At 38.0% G+C, this 21,293-nt stretch overlaps 1 protein-coding gene across 1 annotated transcript in view; it reads left to right on the forward strand.

Moving 5' to 3' along the window:
• PARG (poly(ADP-ribose) glycohydrolase) overlaps positions 1-21,293 on the forward strand; it is a gene marked incomplete at its 5' end in the record, with an annotated part of 70,798 nt that overhangs the window by 17,202 nt on the left and 32,303 nt on the right. The window contains 2 exons of the mRNA XM_082002239.1: positions 14,290-14,382; positions 16,555-16,712. Of these exons, the coding sequence (XP_081858365.1) occupies positions 14,290-14,382; positions 16,555-16,712 (251 nt within the window). The remainder of the gene's footprint in view (positions 1-14,289; positions 14,383-16,554; positions 16,713-21,293) is intronic.

The raw sequence follows: 21,293 nt of genomic DNA on the forward strand, positions 1-21,293 counted from the left end.
TAAACTCCTTTGAAATCTGGAGAACTACAGCATTCACATCATTTTAGTGTTAGAAAACAAAGGAATATGCTTTTCAGTTCTTACTTGCAAGTTATTCAAGTTATATTCTCTCCTCATACGCTTCAGCAAAAGGAAAGAATCAGATCTAGTTATCGGATTTTTAGCTACTGTTGCTGCTTCTTTGCAGAAAGAGAGGGACTTGTATGCAGGACTGTTAGTATTTAGGATTCCCCAAATATTTGTGTTTAAAAAGTTATTTTGTGAAATATTATCTGTATGCTATTCAGTGCTGATAATGATTAAATCCAATACTTTGTCTTTTTATTACATGCCTAAGTGTAATCTCTGGTGATTACTCATGTATTGAAAATCGCAAATGGTTTAGACATAAGTTTGATCTCTTACAAAGCATAGGCTGAAGATTGCAGTTTAGGTAAACTTGTGTGGCATAGACAGTGATTGTCTCCGAGCTTCTGTAAATACTCTGAGAAATGGATCACAGTACATCTTTGTGACTGGTGCACTTGACCCCTTGACCAGACTGGTGGTGGTTTGGTGCAGGCTCCGGAGGAGGTGAAGGCCTGAGCCGTGGCCACGCCGTGAACTCCTCTAGTTTCAATCTCTTCTCTGAAAACCCACAAAGGAGCGGAGTGACACAGTGAGCATTGATGCATATGGGCTTGGAACACCGATCGTGCGATTGACACATGAGTAGCGGGTGGCTTTTCCAAGACTTGCTTATCAAGGAACAAAGGAAATTGTGTGTACAAGGAGAGCCTCATGCATACCTTTTCCATTGCATGTAATTTGACTAAGAGCCAACTACTTTATCCCATAAATACGACAACCTGAGTGAGCCTTCTTTGAGCTCTCCCTGCTTGGCAGCACGACTGCATGGTGGTATCTCCCTTTGAGCTGGGACACCCCTCGATGTTGCTTCTTGAGGCAGAGAACTTTTACCATTAGCAGATCTTTGGTAAGTGACTGATACTGTGCATAACCCTGTAGTATGATAACTTTGATTTTTGCCTTGGTAACTTTGATTGCATACTGAATTGATGCTAATGAAACATTACATAAACTTTGCATATATAATCCTTTAGCCATAAACCGTTGACTAAGTCTGGATCCAGCCATAGCTAGACTTCTCTCTGAGGAGTTTAGAAAGGAAGAGAGTCCATTCTGAACCTTGTGACTCAACGGGAGGATCTTCCTTACCCATTTTATCTCTAGTCTCTCTGTGAATCATTCTAACTCGAGTGTAACTCAATTTTACTTTTTGTATTTTCCCTTGCAGTAATTAATAGAGTGAACTTTGCCATTGAGCTTTGGTAAGTCACACTTCCACATCACCACATTATAACCACCTTTGCTAACATCTTTGACAGTGATTCTTTAAGCGATCTAAATCATCCATCCATGACAAATTGGCATAGTTGGCAGGATCATAAATGAGGATTCGTGGCAATCTTGCAGATGCTCATGTTGTATCCATCACTATTTTTATGTTTGGACTCTCTGAGCTTGATCATCTTGGTAGAAAGTTTGTGTCTGCGAAATGGAGAAGATACAATGAGAGGAGTCAGGAATAGTGTAAAGGTATGTAATAGTTTCCACATGAGGAACATCTAAATAAGCTCAGACTGTTTTAATCTTTTCATCTTAGTTGAGAGAAGTGAGGAATGAGTATAACAGTGGTGTCCAAAACGAATATAAGAGAGGGTGAAGAGGAAATGGCTGTTTCTTCTTCCAGTATGACAGTTAAGGGACGCCAGATGAGTGTTCATAGCAGGTAAGGGTTTCAAATCAGACAACAGCAATTACTTAGGTGCTGAATAAAGGGCTGTGGAACTCCTTGTCAGGGGATGTAGAGGATGTTAAGGTTTTACATCAGGTTTTGAAGGGATTTGGAGAAATTGCTGGTAGAAAGGATCCCATTGACATCTACGCAGATACTGTGATGGACTCTGGAAATTTCTGAAACTGATTACTACAAGTAAAGAGCGTTGTGAGGAAGTGCTGCTCATTACTTGCTTCTCTTGCTGTTAGACTTCTCTAGGTGTCTTTTGTTGATCACTGTCAGACAAGTTTTGGGCTTTTGTGAACTTTTGTCCATTTTTACATTCTTACGAATTTGCTGGGTTGAAGTCGAGAGACAGAAGTGACCTTGTCATGCAGGCCCCATTGTGGTGTAGTACCAGTATGAGATATTGCTGACAGAAAGGCATGGGGATCTATATGCTAGCCTTTTTAAGGAGGACAAAATAATAAAGGTAATTGACATTTTAAGTGAATCTCACTTGAAGGCACTTATGCCTTTGAAAATTTGTTTTTCCAGGCTCTCTGCAGAACTTTAAATCCTTGGTGCCTACTTGATGCAAGTAGGAAGATTTAAAGGGGATATGCTATGAGTACCTTCGCAAAGATACTGTCATTTTCCACTGTATAATACTCAGTCTCCAATTGTTAGATTTGGCTTTTAGTGTAGGAAAGAGTGCATGTGTGTGTGTCTGTAGCGCCATTTATGGATATCTTGTGGTCTTTTTGTCTTTTGGGAAAGCTGTTTGAAGCCAATCAATCTATTTAATAACCAGGATCTGCATATTTCCTGTTGATTCCCATATAAATTTAGCATTCAGGAAACCCTTTTCTATTCTGAAAGAAGCTGTATAACTTTTACTGTTGGGTTTTTCTATGAGGTTGAAAGAAATGTGATAATGCCCTGTAAAAATGCCAGTCTCTTGTCCTGTCCTTAATTGCAGAGAAGAACCTTCAGCACAAAGGAAAATGAAGAATGTACCAGACCATTTGATCTGTGCTCCTTTTTTTCCTTTTGCAGTCAAGCATGAGTTCACTGGTTTTAGCCTCAAACCTGTCTGTTAGTGGGGGGGGTTTATGGTGCAAGTCTCAGCTTGTCCTAAAATCTGATAAAAAGCTGTGTAGCAAGAAAACAAGGTCAGTTGTCAAGCTGAAGGAATGTATTACTATTTTTCTTCACCCTTTAGTTAGACTTTTACATGATTAGAATATGGGCTATTTAAAAATATTTGTCTTACAATTACAGCTGTAATTGATTTTGAAATAGGATTAGAAAAGGAGTCCTTGATCTCCCTTGCTTCTTTCCATTAAAACTTGCATGCTGACATACTTCTGGATGCTAGATCCTTTTAGAAGTTACGAACAGTCAGGATGCGAGGCTTCACTATCGTCTGCTTTTACATGCAAGCATCTATCTGTAAACTTCTAGAACCTCACTCAATACCTTTTTCAAATTTTCTTTTGAGTGTCATTTACAAACACATAAATATATGAATATAATATGCAAAATAAATATGTAAACACATTAATTTATAAATAGAATTTTTCCTCATTTTCATAGATATCACACATCCATATTATATATGTTTTGCTCTTCTAAAAGTCTGCTTTCCTTTTCTTGAAAAGTGGAAGTTAATCATTGTAATAGAAATTATTTTTCATTTGCACGAATACTTACTATTTAGATTTTGGCCTAGCAGTATTCGTATGGATATGTGCAGATGCTTTCTAAGATACCACTTTTTTCTACAGATGTTCTGTGCAGATTCCAGAAAAAAAGTGGAGGAGTGGTGGAGCATATTACAATGAGGTGGTTTCTCTTAGTCAATGCTTTGCACTTAGGAATAATTAAAATAAGTAGAAGACAATTCTTCTTTCACTGAAAAGCCTAACAAATGTGTGTTACTGAATTGCTGCATTGTGTCATAAATCTAGTAAAACCTGGGATAATATCTACAGAATGTGCTTAGTCTATTTTTTTGCCAAACTATAGTTTTGCATTTGAATGTGTGTTGCTACATAGTACACTAGCACGTTTGCCCTCAACTTGCTACTTTCAGGTGTCAGCTGCGAGTGAGTTAAGACGGAGCATATTAAATGTTTGAGAACTGAGAAGAAAAATCAGATGTGCAAATACTGGCAGTATATCTGCTTCTCTAAGAAGAATTGGTTGTGTTTTGAGATCATTGAGCTGATTTGAATGAAATTAAGAAGCGTTTTGTCAATTAAATACTCTAATTGCAAAATTTGAGCAGCCACAGAACCACGCAGCCTTTAAGTGTGTGTGGTCTTACTTTTAATAACCTTAATTTAATAACCTTAAACTTCATTTCCAAAGTTTTTTAAGGTTACCTGGACAATTTTGGAAATCATACTTCCATTTTTACCATTATTTCCATTTTTCATCTAAAAAAAGACTGTCAATGAAACATCTGAAGGTGATGTGACTGTAGTATAGTCTAGTTGGATTATGGTTGAGCTCTGGATTTTCACTCATTTGAAAAAGACCAGACTGATTCAGAAAACCTGCTACTGTTAAGTATGTGCATATTTTGGTAGATTTTCATCTGCTACTAAGGCTTTACCCCACTCTTGTCTCCTAGCAGGTCTTATGAACCATGTCAGTCTTTCCTGTAAGTTTTGTTGTTTGAATGACCTGCTTGAAAAAATGATTGCTGTAATCAGTGATAGTGAAATAGAAGGCATTTTAAAGTGCCAAATTGTTCTGGTGACTGGGTTTTTGATAGATCATTTTTATAATTGTCTGGACAGTACAAACAGAAGTGAGCATTGTACAGAGATGTCAGCACTACAAATGTAGGCTTTTAAGCAAGAAAAAAAAATGTCCCAAGGCTGAAAATAGCCTATCCATTGCTCCTTGCTGTATTTCATTTTAGTCCAGATGTTTTCAAACAATTTTCATTACATCAGATTACCTTTATAAAATCTAAGCTGAAAAGGTCTTTTGAGTGTGCCATGAAGGGTTTTCTTTTCACAGTAGCAGAAAGGAATTTGTCCCCATGTTGAACAAAATGTGAGCTTTTCGGGGGGGGGGAATATGCATCTTGTACACATTCAAAACATTAGAAGCTAAGCGTTGTAGAGGAAAAGTAGCATGGAGTACTGAATTACAGGCTTATTCTTCTGTACTTTCTCAGCGAAACAGTTGAGTATCTTTTAAGTGGTGTTTTGTAAGCACCATCGCAATGACTATGGCATCAGACTGTTCACTCTGAATTACCAGGGAAGGATTATCTACATTTACCAGGTGCAGAGTTTTGATTATGTTGTGTTTTAAGTGTTTGTGGATACTTAATATTTTGAGAAAATGTAAAGATACATCCTGAGGATCTCTTCCATAGTCTTTCACTCTATTGAGAACATTCCTGTTCAAAAAAAGAAAAGAAAAAAATATAGTAAATATAAATGCCCTGGTTTAAAAGCTGTCTTCTGATAGTTGCTTTTTTGTTTTGTTTTGTGGGCAGGGGGCTGACAAACAGATTTCTTTGCTTCCATTGGACTATGTGTAAATCGTCATTTATCCATGCTGACCTAGCTATCACAAATGACTAAGAGAAGCTCCTTTCAGTTGTGGTGGCTTTTCTTAGCTGCTTTGTGCCTTTAGTGTTGGGGTTTTGTCTTTTTAGTTTTGGTTTGTTTTTTTTGTTTTTTAATGTCTGAAGCAATTAAAAAACTGCTGATGGTCAAAGCTTTCAAGAGAAACACTCTCTGAAAAAGTGTATGTGGAAGTAGGGAAGCGATAGAGGCATTGGCTTTGTAAGGATGACTGTGAAGGCATAAATGAAGTGTATTGTAACTATAATCCAAATTTTCCTCCTGCTTTTTCATCTGAAAAACTGGATTTTCTTTTTTTATATTGCTTCCTTGTGGAGTTTGTTATTAGTTGTCATGTGTTCTTTAGAGAGCAGGTTTGCAAAGATGGCAGTGTGTACCCCAGAGATGGTCTGAAGTTCTCATTTGGCCAGTGTAATCTTTAATTACTGGCCATTTTTCTCAAGATACTGGTTATTTTGAATCTACAATACTGACAGTCAAACAATAGTCTACAGACTCGTTGAAAATCAGCAATGCTGTTTTGTTATCTTTGGTTGATCCTTTCCCCGCCCCCCCCCGTCTGTGCTTGACATTTTTTTTGTAATGTTAAAGAAAATACAGCTTTCGTAAGGGCAATAACTATGTTATCTCATGAAGCTTTTAGTGCCAAGGTCATTGGTTTCAAAAGTGGTTGAAAAAAGTTGTAGTTAAATATCTGATGGCTTTGGAATGCTTCCTCAGTATCGTTCTTAGCAGATGTTTTTAAAATCATAGCAGTATTAACATTTTTTCCCCCGAAGTACTGTGTTTAGAGAGGTAAAACTTTTGAATGAACTTGGAAATGGATTGTTTTCACCCTTAGCTTGTGTCAGTCACATGAAAGATACTCTTTTTTGCCTCATGTTATAGTCCTGCGGTAGAAACAAAGTCATTGTCCTCTCCACTGCTTTGTACTTCCCAAGAGTAACTCAAAAGTAGAAAGCAGTATTTGATTTTTCTTCCCAGGACTCTGCCACTGCTTTGGAAATGGATGTGATGCTTCTACTCATGATAGAATCACCTGTAGAGATTCGGGATTGAGGTTTCCCTCATTGGTAATGAAAATGATTGAGGTTAGATTTCTAGTACTTTGGAAGTATAAATGGGACTTCTAAAGCCATTAAGAGGAGATGGAAAAATGAATACACATTTTTCTCTCAGATTTTATTTAAATGTTGAAAAGCTTTGAGAACAACGCTGCAATTGTTAGGGATATACCTGAGAGATCATTCTAGGATTGGATTGGCAGAAGACGTGGATGAGCCTTCGGTAGGGGGAAATTAAACAAAAATGAATTAACCACTGCCTTGTAAGCTGTCTTCCTTTTTCCTTTTGAAGTGTCAGTTTGTGGTTTTGATAAATGTCAGAAGCATTCTTCTCAAATAAGACTCTTCTCTGTGTAATCCAGTGTTGATTTTCTTTTTCCCCCCTCTTCTCTCCAGCGATTACTTTGTCCTTCCTCTGGTTTCTAATCAGACAAGTGCTCACAAAATGGGATGGATTTGACAGCTAAGTGCGTTTCCTACTAAATTAGTTTTGTAAGGGAACTAAAGGAGGTAGATGAGAGTTTATGCTGTCCTGCAGTTCTGGAAGTTCATTAACTTAATGGGAACTAGAATCCTCTCCCCCACTGTGCTTTGCTTCTGGGTCTCAATCTTGTTTATACGTAAAATATTTTGTATTATGACAAAGTCTGTTTTACATAGGCAGACAAGTTAGCAGGCTGCAGCCTGATGCCTCTGTCTAGGTATCAGATACACAGATTGTTGTGGCACAATGTGTTTAAGTAGAATTTATCTACTCCCTGTCCAGAAGAAAAGGCTCTGTAGACAGCATGACTTAAAGTGAAGCTCAGTTTGGTTTCTTGGGGATGTATTAAGTTACATGTATTCATTTTCAAAATCACATGATAATAACTTGTTTAGGCTTTTGTTTGTTTGTGTTTTTCCAGCTGTTCCAAATAACATGCTTTTAGAATTCTACAATGTTTAAAAGCACTTATGACAAGGATTAGGGGAAGAAAGGGAGTACAGGTTGGCAGTCTGAGGTTGGCTTACTTTCAGGTAAAAGGCTTTGAATGAAAAAAAGCAGCATTTTAAATGTTTATGGGTAGAAAAGACTGTTAACAGTCTAAAAAAGAAATAAAGCCTTCAAACACAAGTTCCCATTGCCCTTGTTCCCCAGATACATTTTTTTTTTTTTTTTAATCTTTTTTCAGTTGTTTGCTTTCCCTGTTATCCTCACCAAAATTGCAAAATTATGAAAGTTAAACAATTTTTTTTTATGGGACTGTTCTGAGTTGTCTTAGACTTTGTGGCATGTTCCACCTGCATATTCTTTGAGTGCAGCACTGCGCAAATCTTTCTGTTTGTAAGAATGTGAATAGTATTGGTTTGTTCACATATATTTCTTTGTTATTTTCTTTGGATTGCAGACTTGAAGGAGGTTTAATAATGATGTTATATCTAGGTAGGCTATATATGCCCGTAATTTCTACACATCTGTTTGCAACCAAGTTTTTCACCTTTGGTAGTATTCATCATGTGGACCTTAATGCCCTGTAAAAATATACAGAGATATTTTTATATTTGAGACAAATTGAAGACAGTGGAGAAGGAAAAAGAAAAAAGTATTCTGGAAATTGTGAGAATGATCTTACTGTGAATAGAGTACATAGAAGTTATGCAGTTTGTCTAATTAGTTAGGAGGCTATTACTACCTCTAACCATATGATATCTTCCAATAACAGCTTTCCTAATTATTTTAATGTAAGTTCAGTATGGTAACTGATGATACAGAGCACTTACAAACAAACTGCACCAAGTAGTTCTAAGAAAGTGCGTAAGGCATTGTGGCTGCTGGGAAGAAAAAAAGTCAGAAGGTCAAAATCCATTAGAATTAGGAAATAAAAGTCACAAAGTCTGAAGGAAGCACTCTGGTTTTCCCCTTCAGCCTGAGGAAGGTGGTTCAGTTGGTCCTTGTCATGCCACAAAAGTTAATATGGGAAAATAAAACCAAACAAATTGAAAGCATTAAGCCATTGCTGTCTTAGCATGCTAGTTGCCTGTTGGCATGATGACTCTACCTTGCCGTGTGATAGATAGAGCTGTCCAAATTTGTGTTCTGTATGTGCAGTTTGTTTGGTTTGATGAGCTGTCAGATTTAGATTTAAACTCTCTACCATCACTATCACCCCATGCTACCTCAGATCCTTCTTATTAGGACTGTCAGGCAGGCTCGTTCATTACGTTTTGGAGGACTGGTTTATAGTGACAAGAGGCCATTACTTATGGCGGTGTTTAGTCAGGCCTCTTTGCTGCAGTATAAATGTTCATTTTTGCAAAATTGCAATGCAAGTTTGGCCAGGAGCTCTTCCCTCTGCTGTGGCTCGCTGAACCATTTGCATCTTATGAATTGGAGCCCTAAGTCATGTTCTTTTAATCAGTCACTTCGGTGTAAATACTGATGAAAACACCAAGTGATTTCTTTGGCAAAAGGCAAGTTATGCTTTGCAACTCTGATTCCATATACTTTTCCCTTGGGGTATAACCCCTGCTTTTATTTCATTCTTAAATAATTTTTTTGTGTAATTGGAGGACTACAAATAAAGCCAACAGTGTATTTTTGGTTTTTATTTCAAATCCTGAAGGAAGCTGCAAATGACATGTATGCATAATAAGGAAAAGAACAACTGATCAATTGTTTAAAACCAAAATTGCTATGATACTGTCGTGGTTTAGCCCCAGCCAGCAACTAAGCACCACGCAGCTGCTCGCTCACTCCCCCACGGTGGGACGAGGGAGAGAATCGGAAGAGTAAAAGTGAGGAAAGTCATGGTTTGAGATAAAGACAGTTTAATAAGTAAAGCAAAAGCCGCGCACGCAAGCAAAGCAAAACAAGGAATTTGTTCACTACTCCCCATGGGCAGGCAGGTGTTCAGCCATCTTCAGGGAAGCAGGGCTCCGTCACGCGTAATGGTTTCTTGGGAAGACAGACGCCATAACTCCGAACGTCCCTCCACCACTTCCTTCTTCTTCGTCCCAGCTTTATATACCGAGCATGACATTATATGGTATGGAATATCTCTTTGGCCAGCCTGGGTCAGCTGTCCCAGCTGTGTCCCCTCCCAGCTTCCTGTGCATCCCCAGCCTGCTCACTGCAGGCCAGCACGAGAAGCTGGACTGTCCTTGACTACTTAGCAACAACTCAAAACATCAGTACCTTATCAACATTTTCTCATCCCAAATCCAAAACATAGCCTCACGCTAGCTTCTATGAAGAAAATTAACTCTACCCTGGCTGAAACCAGGACAGATACTTAATGTATTTTCCTTTATGAAATATTGTTGACAACCATTTTGTATTTTAGAATTCCTTAAGTTGTAAAACAGATGTTATTTTTTTAACAATGGAGATCCAATCCTTTCTCTTAATCTCTGCATAGTTGTAGCCTTGAAAAAGATTTTATACAGTTAAAAGCACATTACTGAATTAATACTAGGAGATTGACTTCGGAGTGAGGTGCTTGTTAAAACAGCTTCATACTAACTAAAATAATACTGCTTTTTCAGTGAGAAGAGTTGCAGCTGGTATCTGCCTTTGTTAGCCCATTGACGAGGGGCGGGACTGGTTCTGTTTCACCTACCATCCACCCTGCACAACATCTAATAATCCATGACTTTTTGGTAGGCTCATTTGACTTATTAGTGCAGAGGAAGACTTCCCCCTGCCCCGCCAAGTTATTTTCCTGTAGTGTTAGGAAGCTGAAGGATCTCAGGAAATTATCAGATGAACATTGGAACCGGTGAAATGTGTGTGTTTGGGGAGATAGAATGACACATCCCTCTTTCAGCAGCTACAAATAAGTAGAATATGTAATGTGACTTTAAATATGCTGGATTTTACATCAGTTACAAGTCACTGCTTCCTGAAGAGAGTTTCTTTCTAAATAAATCTGCATTCAGTTCTGTGACTGGGTATTCTCTGTGCTGTTGCTAGGTTTTCCCAGGTTGGCATTTGCATTGTGGGATGTCTGTCAGATGTAGCTGTGGTGGCAGCACTCCACGTCCTGGAATCTTTTTAGTTTCTGTGATTGAGTGTTCTTTTTTGCTGCTTTCAAAGTCTGAAAAGACTGTCACAGATAAAACCAGGCTCTGTGTTGCACTGAGCATAGCTGAGAATATGCAGTGACAGCGGTTGGTCTGTGGTGGCATGCTGGTTTAGTGGTCAAAAGAGGATGAGGACCAAGCAGCCACAGGGGTTTGCAGGTGTTCTTTTTCATAGAAGCCTCAGAAGAGTGTTACCTGTATGGGAAGAGTCCGTGGGCAGAAAGGGGAAGTTACGATTACATGGATGTGGCCATAACTCAAGTTACTTAGTTTTTTTAGAAACTTAAAGCAAGGAAGGATACATATTTCTGGTTTACTGCCACTGTTCAATACTGGGTTATAGCCTCAAGATATAAATGGGAAGCACAGGACTGAATAGTTCCCCAGTGACGTATTTTTAGGGAGAAAGGGTTTTTTGTTTGTTTGCTTTTTTGTTTTGTTTTAAAACAAACAGCACCTGCAGTTGAACAACAGAGTTCTTAAATTACTCACTGCAGCAGCTATTTTGTGAAGTTAAAACATTTCTGGGAAGAACCAAACTATGTTTGAGCTTGAAAACTATTGATGTGCTTCCCTCCAGTATTTAGGAGACCTTTGCCTAAATAGGGGAGCATTCAAAACAGGGATGCTCAGGCTGCTTGGTGGTTTGATTAGAGAACGATGCAGAGTTAGGAGTTTCTTGGCAAGGTCTGTGAGTTTTGCATTCACAATGATCATCTTTTTAAAGTTGTGGGGTCCTTTAAGTGACTTATCTTGTGAAAATGTAGTAAGGTTTTCATGGCACCTAGTGCTTTTCACAAAAAAGAACCCACCTTATTTGTCACTTACATATAAGAATAACCTGTCTGTAGTCCAATGAGAACACTTCTTGGCATTAACTATGTTAAAATAGCTCCAAATTTTGAGGTTTTCATTAGTGGAGGTATAGTAAAAGTCATGCATAGGAATAATGTAGAGAGGAGAACATGTTCTGGTACAGCATTGGGAAGGTGAGAAGAAGGAAAAGTAGAATTGCAGAGAATTGCATTCACTTTAAGAAGTGAACTTTATAGTTACGCATTTTGTGTCAGAGCTGAGCTGTGCAATTGCTGGCCCTGCTTCTGTTTTGGGAAGAAATTGTCTGGTACTATTATTATATTGTTTTCAAAGGAGCATAAAGAAAGGGTTGAAGTCTTGACAGCTATGACAAAGTCCAGTGCCATAATGTGTCACCAGCTAAGTGTTACTGTATAGTTTGTGGCAGTCAGCAAAGCACAGCAGCCACTATTTATATGTCAACTTTAAAAGAGAGGAAGTGTTACCCAAAGGGGAGAGAATATCAGAGTTTGACAGCCTGGTCAACATCTGAGGTTAAGTGTCATCTTTTGAATAGATTTAACTTAAATATTCATTTTATGTACTGGGATCTGAAATTCCAGCCTTTAAATGCTCATTTTGTTACTTTACGGCACTTAAAAACATTGTGCCTTAGAACAGAGCAAAGTTTCCTGCAAGAGCAGATGATGTTAAAGGTTAGGTCATAATTTTCAGTATATGACTTATAGTGTGTAAATATGTAGGTGCATACGCAGACAACAACAGGAGAGAGATGCATCTTATTTATTTCTTAAACTTAAAAAAAAAATTGACTTTCAATAGTAACTTGTATATTCCTTGGATTCCTCCTCTATTACATCAAATGATTTTCATGTTTCCTAGGCTTCCTGTTCTTTGTAAGTTCTTGTATCAAGTTTTAAAGTTAAAACCTTGTTTGTATGTCTCCATGAGCAGCATACATAACGCATGGAAAGTATCTGTATAGGTGTTGGGATAGTTTTATTTCCCCCCCTTCCCTACCATGAGTTGTTTGTCCTTTGAGGATTTGTTTGTGTTTTGTTTTTTAACTTCCTGAGTACTCTTATCCCTTTATATCGCTTGGGAAGGGAGCGAATAGAGCAGAGATACTTCTATAGTTATTTTAATGGTCTTGGAAGAGCAGAAGTTGTTAGCCTTCAAACAATATTTTCAGCTTGGCATTTATGGGGAACAGTATGCTTTGAAACAGAGGCACAGTATTTTATGCTTCTCAAGAAAATTGCCAGTATCTCTTTTGCATTCTGAAGTCTGTGTGAAATTTTCCATTGAAGTGTGAATTGCAAAGCTTTGATTGTATGACTAAAAAGATCACTTTCCGTGATTTCACAATTAGTCTTAAGTGTTGCAGAAACTAAATTGATAATACCTTGATGCTGTTTCATCCATTCTGCTTGCTATTGTTTTTGTGTGAAATTGGTAGTAAATCCAATTGTTTTCTAACAATTTTACTTGAAAAATAATATTCTATAGTTTTAAAGCCACAGTTTCATCTTTATTATTTTAGTCTAAAAACTAGTGGAAGGTAGTTGTCTCACATACCTATTCCCTGGATGCAGGGGAAAGAGAGAGGCAGAAGGCTGAACTATGTCCTTTGTCTTCCATTCCCCAGCTGTAGTGCAACCTGTGTGTTCTCTCTGCTTTTTGCCTTTTATGCTGCATGCAAGTCTAACAGCCAGTCACACCTGGTGCCTGGATCCCTCGATCAGGGGAAAAACTGCACCACTGCACAGGAAGATGGAGAATGTGCTTTTCTCTCCTTGATCTTACTTCAGCCTGTCCATATGGCAGAATGTGAGACTTTTGAGGACATGGCATGCTTTTGTACCGCTTAGCATATTGCAACTGTACTGCTTTATGTTGCTTTTCTTTTCTACAACCTCTCATTCTGTCCTATCTTAGCTTTCCTTAGAGTGTTGCCCACTGTAAAGAACCTTTCGCACATTTTAAAAATGGGTATATGATACATAAATGGGTGTATAGACTGTGTTATATGATGTTGAGCTCAGAACTGGCAATTGCAACTTGTATTCAGAGAAATTCCAGGATCTCCCTTGCATTGTCTTGATATGCTTTGGCAGCCAAACATGTCAACAGTGGGCCAGACAGTGTCAGGAAAGGAACTGAGAATAGGATGAGAAAGATTTGATGTGACTTGGTCTTGAGTATAAAAGCTTAGAGAAGCCTTGTGAAACATTGGTGTGCCCATTTTTGAGTGTTGTCAATTCTAGTCTCTCCTTCTCAGGAGAATGTTAGAGTAGGTAGAGAGGGGCAGCTAAAATAGTCATAGGATCAGTGGTTGTACAGAAGACAATGGCGGTTGCAACTTCAGCGTGCAGGACGATGCAGGCTGCACCCTTTAACATATGTAATCCAACAGCTGTAGTTCTTGAGTGAACATGGTGGTGATGGACAGCAGAAAGTGCCCAGGCTTGCATGCTCTTGCTACATAGCATTTCTTGTTGTGGCTGCTGAGGATCACTGATCTGACCCAGCAGTGCGTTTCATATGTCATTAATGGGAGAACGTCACAGGTACTTGTCTTGGACTATGACCTGTATATGAAAGTTAAGTAAATCATTCCAGTACCTTTGTGGTTTGGTAGTGATTTTTATCAGTTGAGAATTTGGTTCATTGCTTTGGAAAGAATCAGATGATAACTTATTCAAGATTTCTTTATAAGGTGTTTGGTGATATGTTTTCTCAAGTGCAACTTTTGAGAGTTTTTTCTGTATTTCAGTCGGTGGATTATTGCAAGATAAAATGCAGTGAGGTACTACAGATTTGCATGAAGCTAATAGGACCTATTTTTATTCTCTTGTTTCTTTTGGATGGGTCCTGTTTTCACAAACTATTTGTACAAGCATTATTTCTGAGATAAAAAGCCTTTTTTTCTTTCTGTTTGTCTGTCTTACAGGTTCTTGAAGATGCAGAGGCTCAACATTTATTCCAGTCCATTCTTCCTGATATGGTCAAGCTGGCGCTCTGTCTCCCTAGTATCTGCACCCAGGTAAGTAAACACAGCTAGCCAAATGCTCTGTGGCAGACCACTTTTCTGCAAACTGTAACTAATGGCTAAGGTCAAAACATCAGGATCATGCTATGTTCTTAATAAAAGGAGAATTTTTGTGTTTGAATGTGGCTGAGGCCTAGGGAGCGGAATGGACAATGCACTGCTACAATGATACAACAATGTAAAAAATACAGATATCACTGTTACATTTTTAGCCTGAGCTTCAGTCACACTTTCCTTTCTGTATGCTGGAGTTGCTTCTTGCTTTTTTTAGATGAAATAACCATGAAACCTTTCAGGTTTGAAAATCACACTTATAAACTGAAATACTTGAATGATCTTAAAACATCTCATTTTTTTACTTCAGAATTTTTTTAATCCTAGTAGTATTTTCATAAAGCCTTTGTTTACTTGGGATCATATTTTATTCTAGTTATAGCATCACAATACTTGTGCACATAGAAACCTTGACTAATTCTTTATTTTTATGGGAATCAATTCTGTAGGTAGTAAAGCTGATAAAGGTGAATAGGACTGATCAAGTAAGCGAGGATGTGTGATACGTAATACATTAGCAAACTAACTCTAATTTGTAAGCTCCTCTGTTACAATTTTCTAAATTGATTTTGTTGGACAGGAGCAGGGAAAATCTCCCCCTACTTTATTATGCTTCAGGGGTCCTACAGTACATAGATAATTTTAAACAGTATGAATATTTCTGAATCTTTTTACTAGTCACTTGATCGGGGAAGTTTTTGAGAATGCTATGAAGTTTCTGAACACAAAGTCAAGCACAAGACTTGCAAGTTCATGTAGTAATGCCTTTTGTAAAGATGGTGTACTGTTAGGCAGTGTAAATCATGAAGAAATTTTTCAGACTGATTTTTTTGGTTAGACATAAAGCTAAATTTGTTCCAATATAATATACTGTCAAAAATATCCTAATTTTTATAGGCTTGTAGCACTTCTTAGAGAGAGCTTCTGAGGCTTTTTTCCTCCTATAGCTGTGTGACTTCAGACATCATCATACAGCTTGTTAATTAAATAGCCAGAAAACAGAATGAGATTCAGTGAGTGTGAATGTAGTAGTTCTAAGAATGAAGGAAAACTTGTTTGTTTTGTGGAGTAAACAGGGCTGTGTATTCAACAGACTAAATTAGTAGCAATTTCTGTATTCACAGCTAAAAGGATTAAAAGATAGCTGCTCAGCTCTCCTGGAGCTAGGCAGATGATGATGGAAGAGAATATTGGAAGAAGTGAAAACTGTGTTCTTTCTCCTGTCAAGTGGGTTTATCATAATTGTTTCTGGACTCATTAGCAGTCAGAATGACTTCCTGCCCCCCCCCAGTATTATCACATAATTAAACAAACAAACAAAAAAACCAAACAACACCCCCCCCCCAAAAAAATGCATGTGGTGAGCAAAAATTCCAAATCAGGAGGCTAAAGCCTGATAAGATGGAAGATGTATAACTCTTCAGGGTTTTTTTTTGGTCCATTCCCCCCTGCTTTGTTTCTTTTTATATTAAAGAAACTATGACTAGAGTCAAGTAAAACTTCAAACTGAAGACCAAAGTGAAGCTGAGGTGTTTGTTCATTCTGATTATAAAACAATGGATAATCATGCACTTTCTGCAAATATCAGTGTTATTTCTTCAAGTAGGATGGAAAAAAAATCAAAGCAAGTCATAGAGCGATGATCTGCAGTGTGACTTCCACATTTCTTTGTAAAATATAAAGGATGGTTATTGTAGCTGAAAGCATTCCTTAAAGGTTCTTAACTATGCAGCTATTGAAAGTGGGTTTTTACTTCAGTTTTTAAGGTTGCCCAGGATTTGCAACATCACATCTATTTTTTTTCCCCTCTCCATTCCCCATGGTTTTGTTTGATAAGTTGTGTTTTCTTGGTCTTTCTTTTTATTATTGATTAGAAATCTGCAGTTTATCAAGCAAGCTTTTTCTGAATTGTCTTGAATAAACTGTTCTTGACTTTAATGGTGCTGCTGATTAAAGGGTTCACCAATAGCCTAAATTACTCTTGCTCTAATTTAACAAATGTAATTTTGTGCTTCTGTTTTTTCTTTTAAAATGGGTAAGCTAATTATTTTCCTCTCTCCTTCCCTCCCTTCTTCCCTACCCCTCCCTCCCCTTCACTTCTTTTGTTGGTAGCCAATACCTCTGCTGAAACAAAAGATGAATCACTCCATCACAATGTCACAGGAACAGATTGCTAGTTTTCTAGCCAATGCTTTCTTCTGTACTTTTCCACGTCGCAATGCGAAGATGAAGTCTGAGTATTCTACTTATCCAGATATTAACTTCAACAGGTATGGCACTCTGGAGTAAATGAAGCTGATAACCCTTCAGTGAAAATATTTTTGTCATTTAGGGGAGAAACTTGTTGTTTCTTTCATGTTTCTGTCACTAATTTCAGTAGTTTGCTTTCTGTCTTTTCTGTTTACCTCTAAGGGACAAGAAAACTATGCAAGTATGTAAGAAAGGATTTTGTGCACAGGAAGATATGCTTAATATTCCAAACTTTTCTTTTTTTCATGCATGCACACGCACAGACACACTCTTGCTCTGGCATAATTAGGCTGATACAATTCCCTACCTCCTCATAAGCCATTCACCTGTGAATGGCAGATTTCACTTGTGCTTCAAGTGTTCTATAGGTTTTTAAATTGAAGGTCAGTGTTTCCCCAGCCATTTTTCTCCTTTGTGTCAGCAGTAGTGATCTTCACATTAAGTCAGATCAGTAGGACTTGATTCTTCAGCATCCATACAATCTCTTATCGTTTTAAGGCAGTTGTAGAGCTGCAGGTTGAAGTAAACCTGTCCTTTTTGCTAGAAGTTAGACTAAAAAGGTTTCAAGACCACAATAAGAATTTATTTAGAGATACTCGCATTTCTAAACAAACACTCTTTTTTCCTCAACACTAACTTACAGAAAGATTTGATTAGAAATTTTTCTTCACATCTTTTATTTTTTAAATATGCTTATTTCAGTTTTAAATGGGGGAAGAAGATGGAGACATTTCCTCCTGCAGAATATTAGGGTTCACATGGACTTGTAGATTAGAAATGAGAGTTTGTCGTCTTCTGGGCACTTCTGTACAAATCTGTGTAGATCAACCTTAAGCTTTTTAGGCTGGAGCTTGGATAGATTACTGACAGAGAGCTTTTCTTGTTCCTCACGGTTAACATATGTAGTGTATATGTTCTGAAAACTGAGATGAAATATAAAAATACTGTTACCTGTGATCCAGCACACTTGGGTACGTGTGTCATTAAGAGCTATATTAGACTAGAACTTCCCAGAATAAATTGTCAGGCATGCCTATATACTAATAATGGTTTTGGTGCTTTCTGTCTTTAATTGTTTCTCTATACTGTGTATTTCAGAAGAGACCAGGGTCACTGTCTTGGTGTTCATTCCAGTGGGTTACGGAAGAGAAGTGTGGGTGGGCATTAATATGCCATACAATTCAGCATATTTTTGCATAAGAACAAACAAATGAGAAGTACCATCCATGCATTAAAATGGTCTATGTTTACCGTCCTCTTTCACTGCTCTAAAGTTCTGGAAAGAGTTCTGTTTGACTGCACCAGTTACACACTTCTGGCTGAATTTTATGTTTTTTTGAAGGACTTTAAGGTACCAGGTTTTGTTGTAACTTAAGCATGTTATAACTCAAGCAGTTAAATTCTTACCAACCACAGAATAAAATGTTAAGGAGTAAATTCATATTCTCTTCTATGAACACTGCACAGCAATGTAAAGTCACAGCAGTACGGCGTTAACTTGGGGCATAATATTTTGAACTACTTTTTATTTTAAAAAGCCTTGGCAAATTATTAGGTAAATAGTTTCCTACCATAGACTTAAAGAATGACCAGTATAAAGTATGAACTACTGAGGATTTTCTGCCCTATTCCAGTCAGTCCTCCTCTGTTTTCTGACTTTGTTTCCTAGTGCTATCACTCGTAGTAAGTGCCAACAGTTATTTAAAAGGGGTAATACAGCAGACAGCCTTCAGGCCTTCCTCTTGCATTATGGATGAAGTAATGCTCAGCTTTTAGTTGCATAGGGTAGAAAGCTATTTTTTATTCATGTAAGTGCAAGAATATTCTTGCCAAACTGGAGAAAAGAAGGGAAGCTGATGTTCCCTTGTTCTTGAGAATTAAAAGTGGAAAGTGGCTCTTCCTCAGTGTTTGCCAATTTATGTGATTTTGATCTAATTACAATTTCCTTTTTCAGTCTTTTTTTTTTTTACTTAACCATTTGTTGGACCAAAATCCACCCCCCACCTCCCCCCCCGGCCCCTAATGACGAGCAGATTAGTGAAGTAGAATAAAAGGTGTGACATGCAGTGGATAAAATAAGAGGGAATGTGTCAATGAGAGGGGGACTGGCAGGATAAAAGCAGAAGGAGACTGAAGAGAGTGTTGGGGAGAGTACTACCAGAATTTACAGTTTTCTATTATCCTACTGTATATAACCTGACTTAGTTGAAATCTAAAATGAGGGGGGAGAAAGAGGGTGGATAGTATCTTACTTCTTTTTCCTCCTGTCAACCTTGTACTTTCTTGCCCTGAAAAGTTAGTTCTTTAGTAGCAAGGAGAGAGAATAAAACATCATGTTTTCAGTTATTGTTTCACACTTGTAAAGATGACAAGGTTTGGTCCATTGCAGTGTGTATTTTCAGCTTTTACGAAAAAGCCTTTTGTGAAGCTTGATATACTCAAAAGGCAGTAGGTAATGACTGAAGTAAAATGTTTGTGACTTTTTTTTTCCCCCCTCTTAATAACAATGTTTTGATGTAAAGGTGTTGGAGGCTGCTGCTCTGCTCTCTCTGCTTAGGGATAGGCATAACTGATTGTTCCACACAGCAATCCTTACTCCCCACGGTATTACGGTCTGCAGCTTTTTCCAGACGTACTTCTCTCCTCAGCATAATTCATCTGCTACATGACTGTGAGTGAATGACTTTGTTCTTTGGGTACATAAAAATAGTCTGCCATGGTTTCCTAATGAAGCAAGATTACTGAGCAGATACTAGTATTTGAGGGACTTTTTCTTTAGCAAATGTGGTGTTCCTCAATTCCATGGTGCATGCCCTTTCTACGTTCATACAAAAGGCTTCCACGCTGCCACCCAACTCTTTGAGACTGCAAAAATAACATTTGTGCCTTAAGTTAGAAACACAACTCTGTTTTCAGTTTTACACAGTGGTCATTTATCAATTCACTTTATGCAGACTTAAACATTGGTACCTTTCTATAGACCATAAAATAGTTACAATTTCTACATTTAAATGCTGTCATGTTCCCTCTTCCCTCCTGGTCTTCTCCCTGCTTTAGGTTTTTATGTGGTATTAATTAGCATATTGTGACTTCCACCCCTGCCCCCTGCTACGGTACAAATCTGGTTGACAAAATGACAGTCAGTGCAAGATATTGAGAATTTACTTTTTTTTTTTCTTTCTTTCTCTGTTAAGCATTTTGTGGGACACCGGTGCTTGGCACTGTTACTACAGTAGTGATGGCAAGTTGTTTGAATGCTGCTGCATGTGCTAACAACTGCTACTGATTGGAAGGAAGGCCATTGTATGTGTTAGCATTAACATAAGTCATCTATCCTTTACCTCTCCTCTCCTGCCTTTTGGTTTTGCCAGGTGAGAGGAGGAAAAAAGGGAGCATTTTTCCTGCACTTAGTTTAATAGTATGTTGTGCCACCGACTGTCTATTTGGATTGTTCATCATGCTACAGACTGAAAGTCACCTGTGTATAATGAAACACTCAGTAATTTAATTGAATTCTTCCCTTTCATGCTTGGCAAGGTGGGCCTATTATCATTCTTAAGTCATTAATAATATAATTCATTTCCAATGTAGTTAATAAAATTGACTTTGTAGCTTAACTTTGAGGGCATAAATATTTATGAATTCTAGTAGATAGAATGACATCTGTTCAGTGGCCAAACAGTAGATCATACTAAATAGCATAAAATACTGCTTCCACTCGAAATAGCAAGCTAAATTTAGAGAGTTCAGTTCTTCTTTTTAAAAACACTTTTATAATCATAGAATCTTTGGGTTGAAAGAGACTTTTAATGTCATCTAGTCCAACCTCCCTGCAATGAGCAGGGGACAACTTCAACTAGATCTTCATACAGATCTTCATCTAGATCAGGTTGCTCAGAGCCCCATCCAACCTGACCTTGAATGTTTCCAGGGATAGGGCATCTACCACCACTCTGGGCAACCTGTGCCAGGGTTTCACCACCTTTTTTGTAAAAAAAAAAAAAAAAAAAAAAAAAAAAAAAAAAAAATCTTCCTTATATCTAGTTGAAATCTGCCCTCTTTTAGTTTAAACTCATTGCCCCTTGTCCCATCGCAACAGGCCCTGCTAAAAAGTCTGTCCCCATCTTTCTTATAAGCCCCCTTTAAGTACTGGAAGGCTGCAATAAGATCTCGGAGCCTTCTCTTCTCCAGGCTGAACAGCCCCAACTCTCTCAGCCTGTCCTCACAGCAGAGCTGTTCCATCCCTCTGATCACTTTTTATGGCCTCCTCTGGACCCTCTCCAACAGATCCATGACTTCCCTGTCCTGAGGGCTCCAGAGCTGGATGCAGCACTGCAGGTGGGGTCTCACCAGAGTGGAGCAGAGGGGCAGAATCGCCTCCCTCGACCTGCTGGCCATGCTGCTTTGGATGCAGCTGAGGATACAGTTGGCCTTCTGGGCTGCAAGCACACATTGCCGACTCATGTCCAGCTTTTCACCCACCAGTAAATAATAATTCCAGAGATAGATTGAGTAGCTTTATGCAAAAATATCTCATAGCAAAAGAAAGAAATTATTAAATTTGCCATTTTATCCCTCTTACTGATAATTTTTCCGTGGAA

This window comes from Phaethon aethereus (genome assembly GCF_964289735.1).
Source record: "Phaethon aethereus genome assembly, chromosome: 7".
Lineage (NCBI taxonomy): Eukaryota > Metazoa > Chordata > Aves > Phaethontiformes > Phaethontidae > Phaethon > Phaethon aethereus.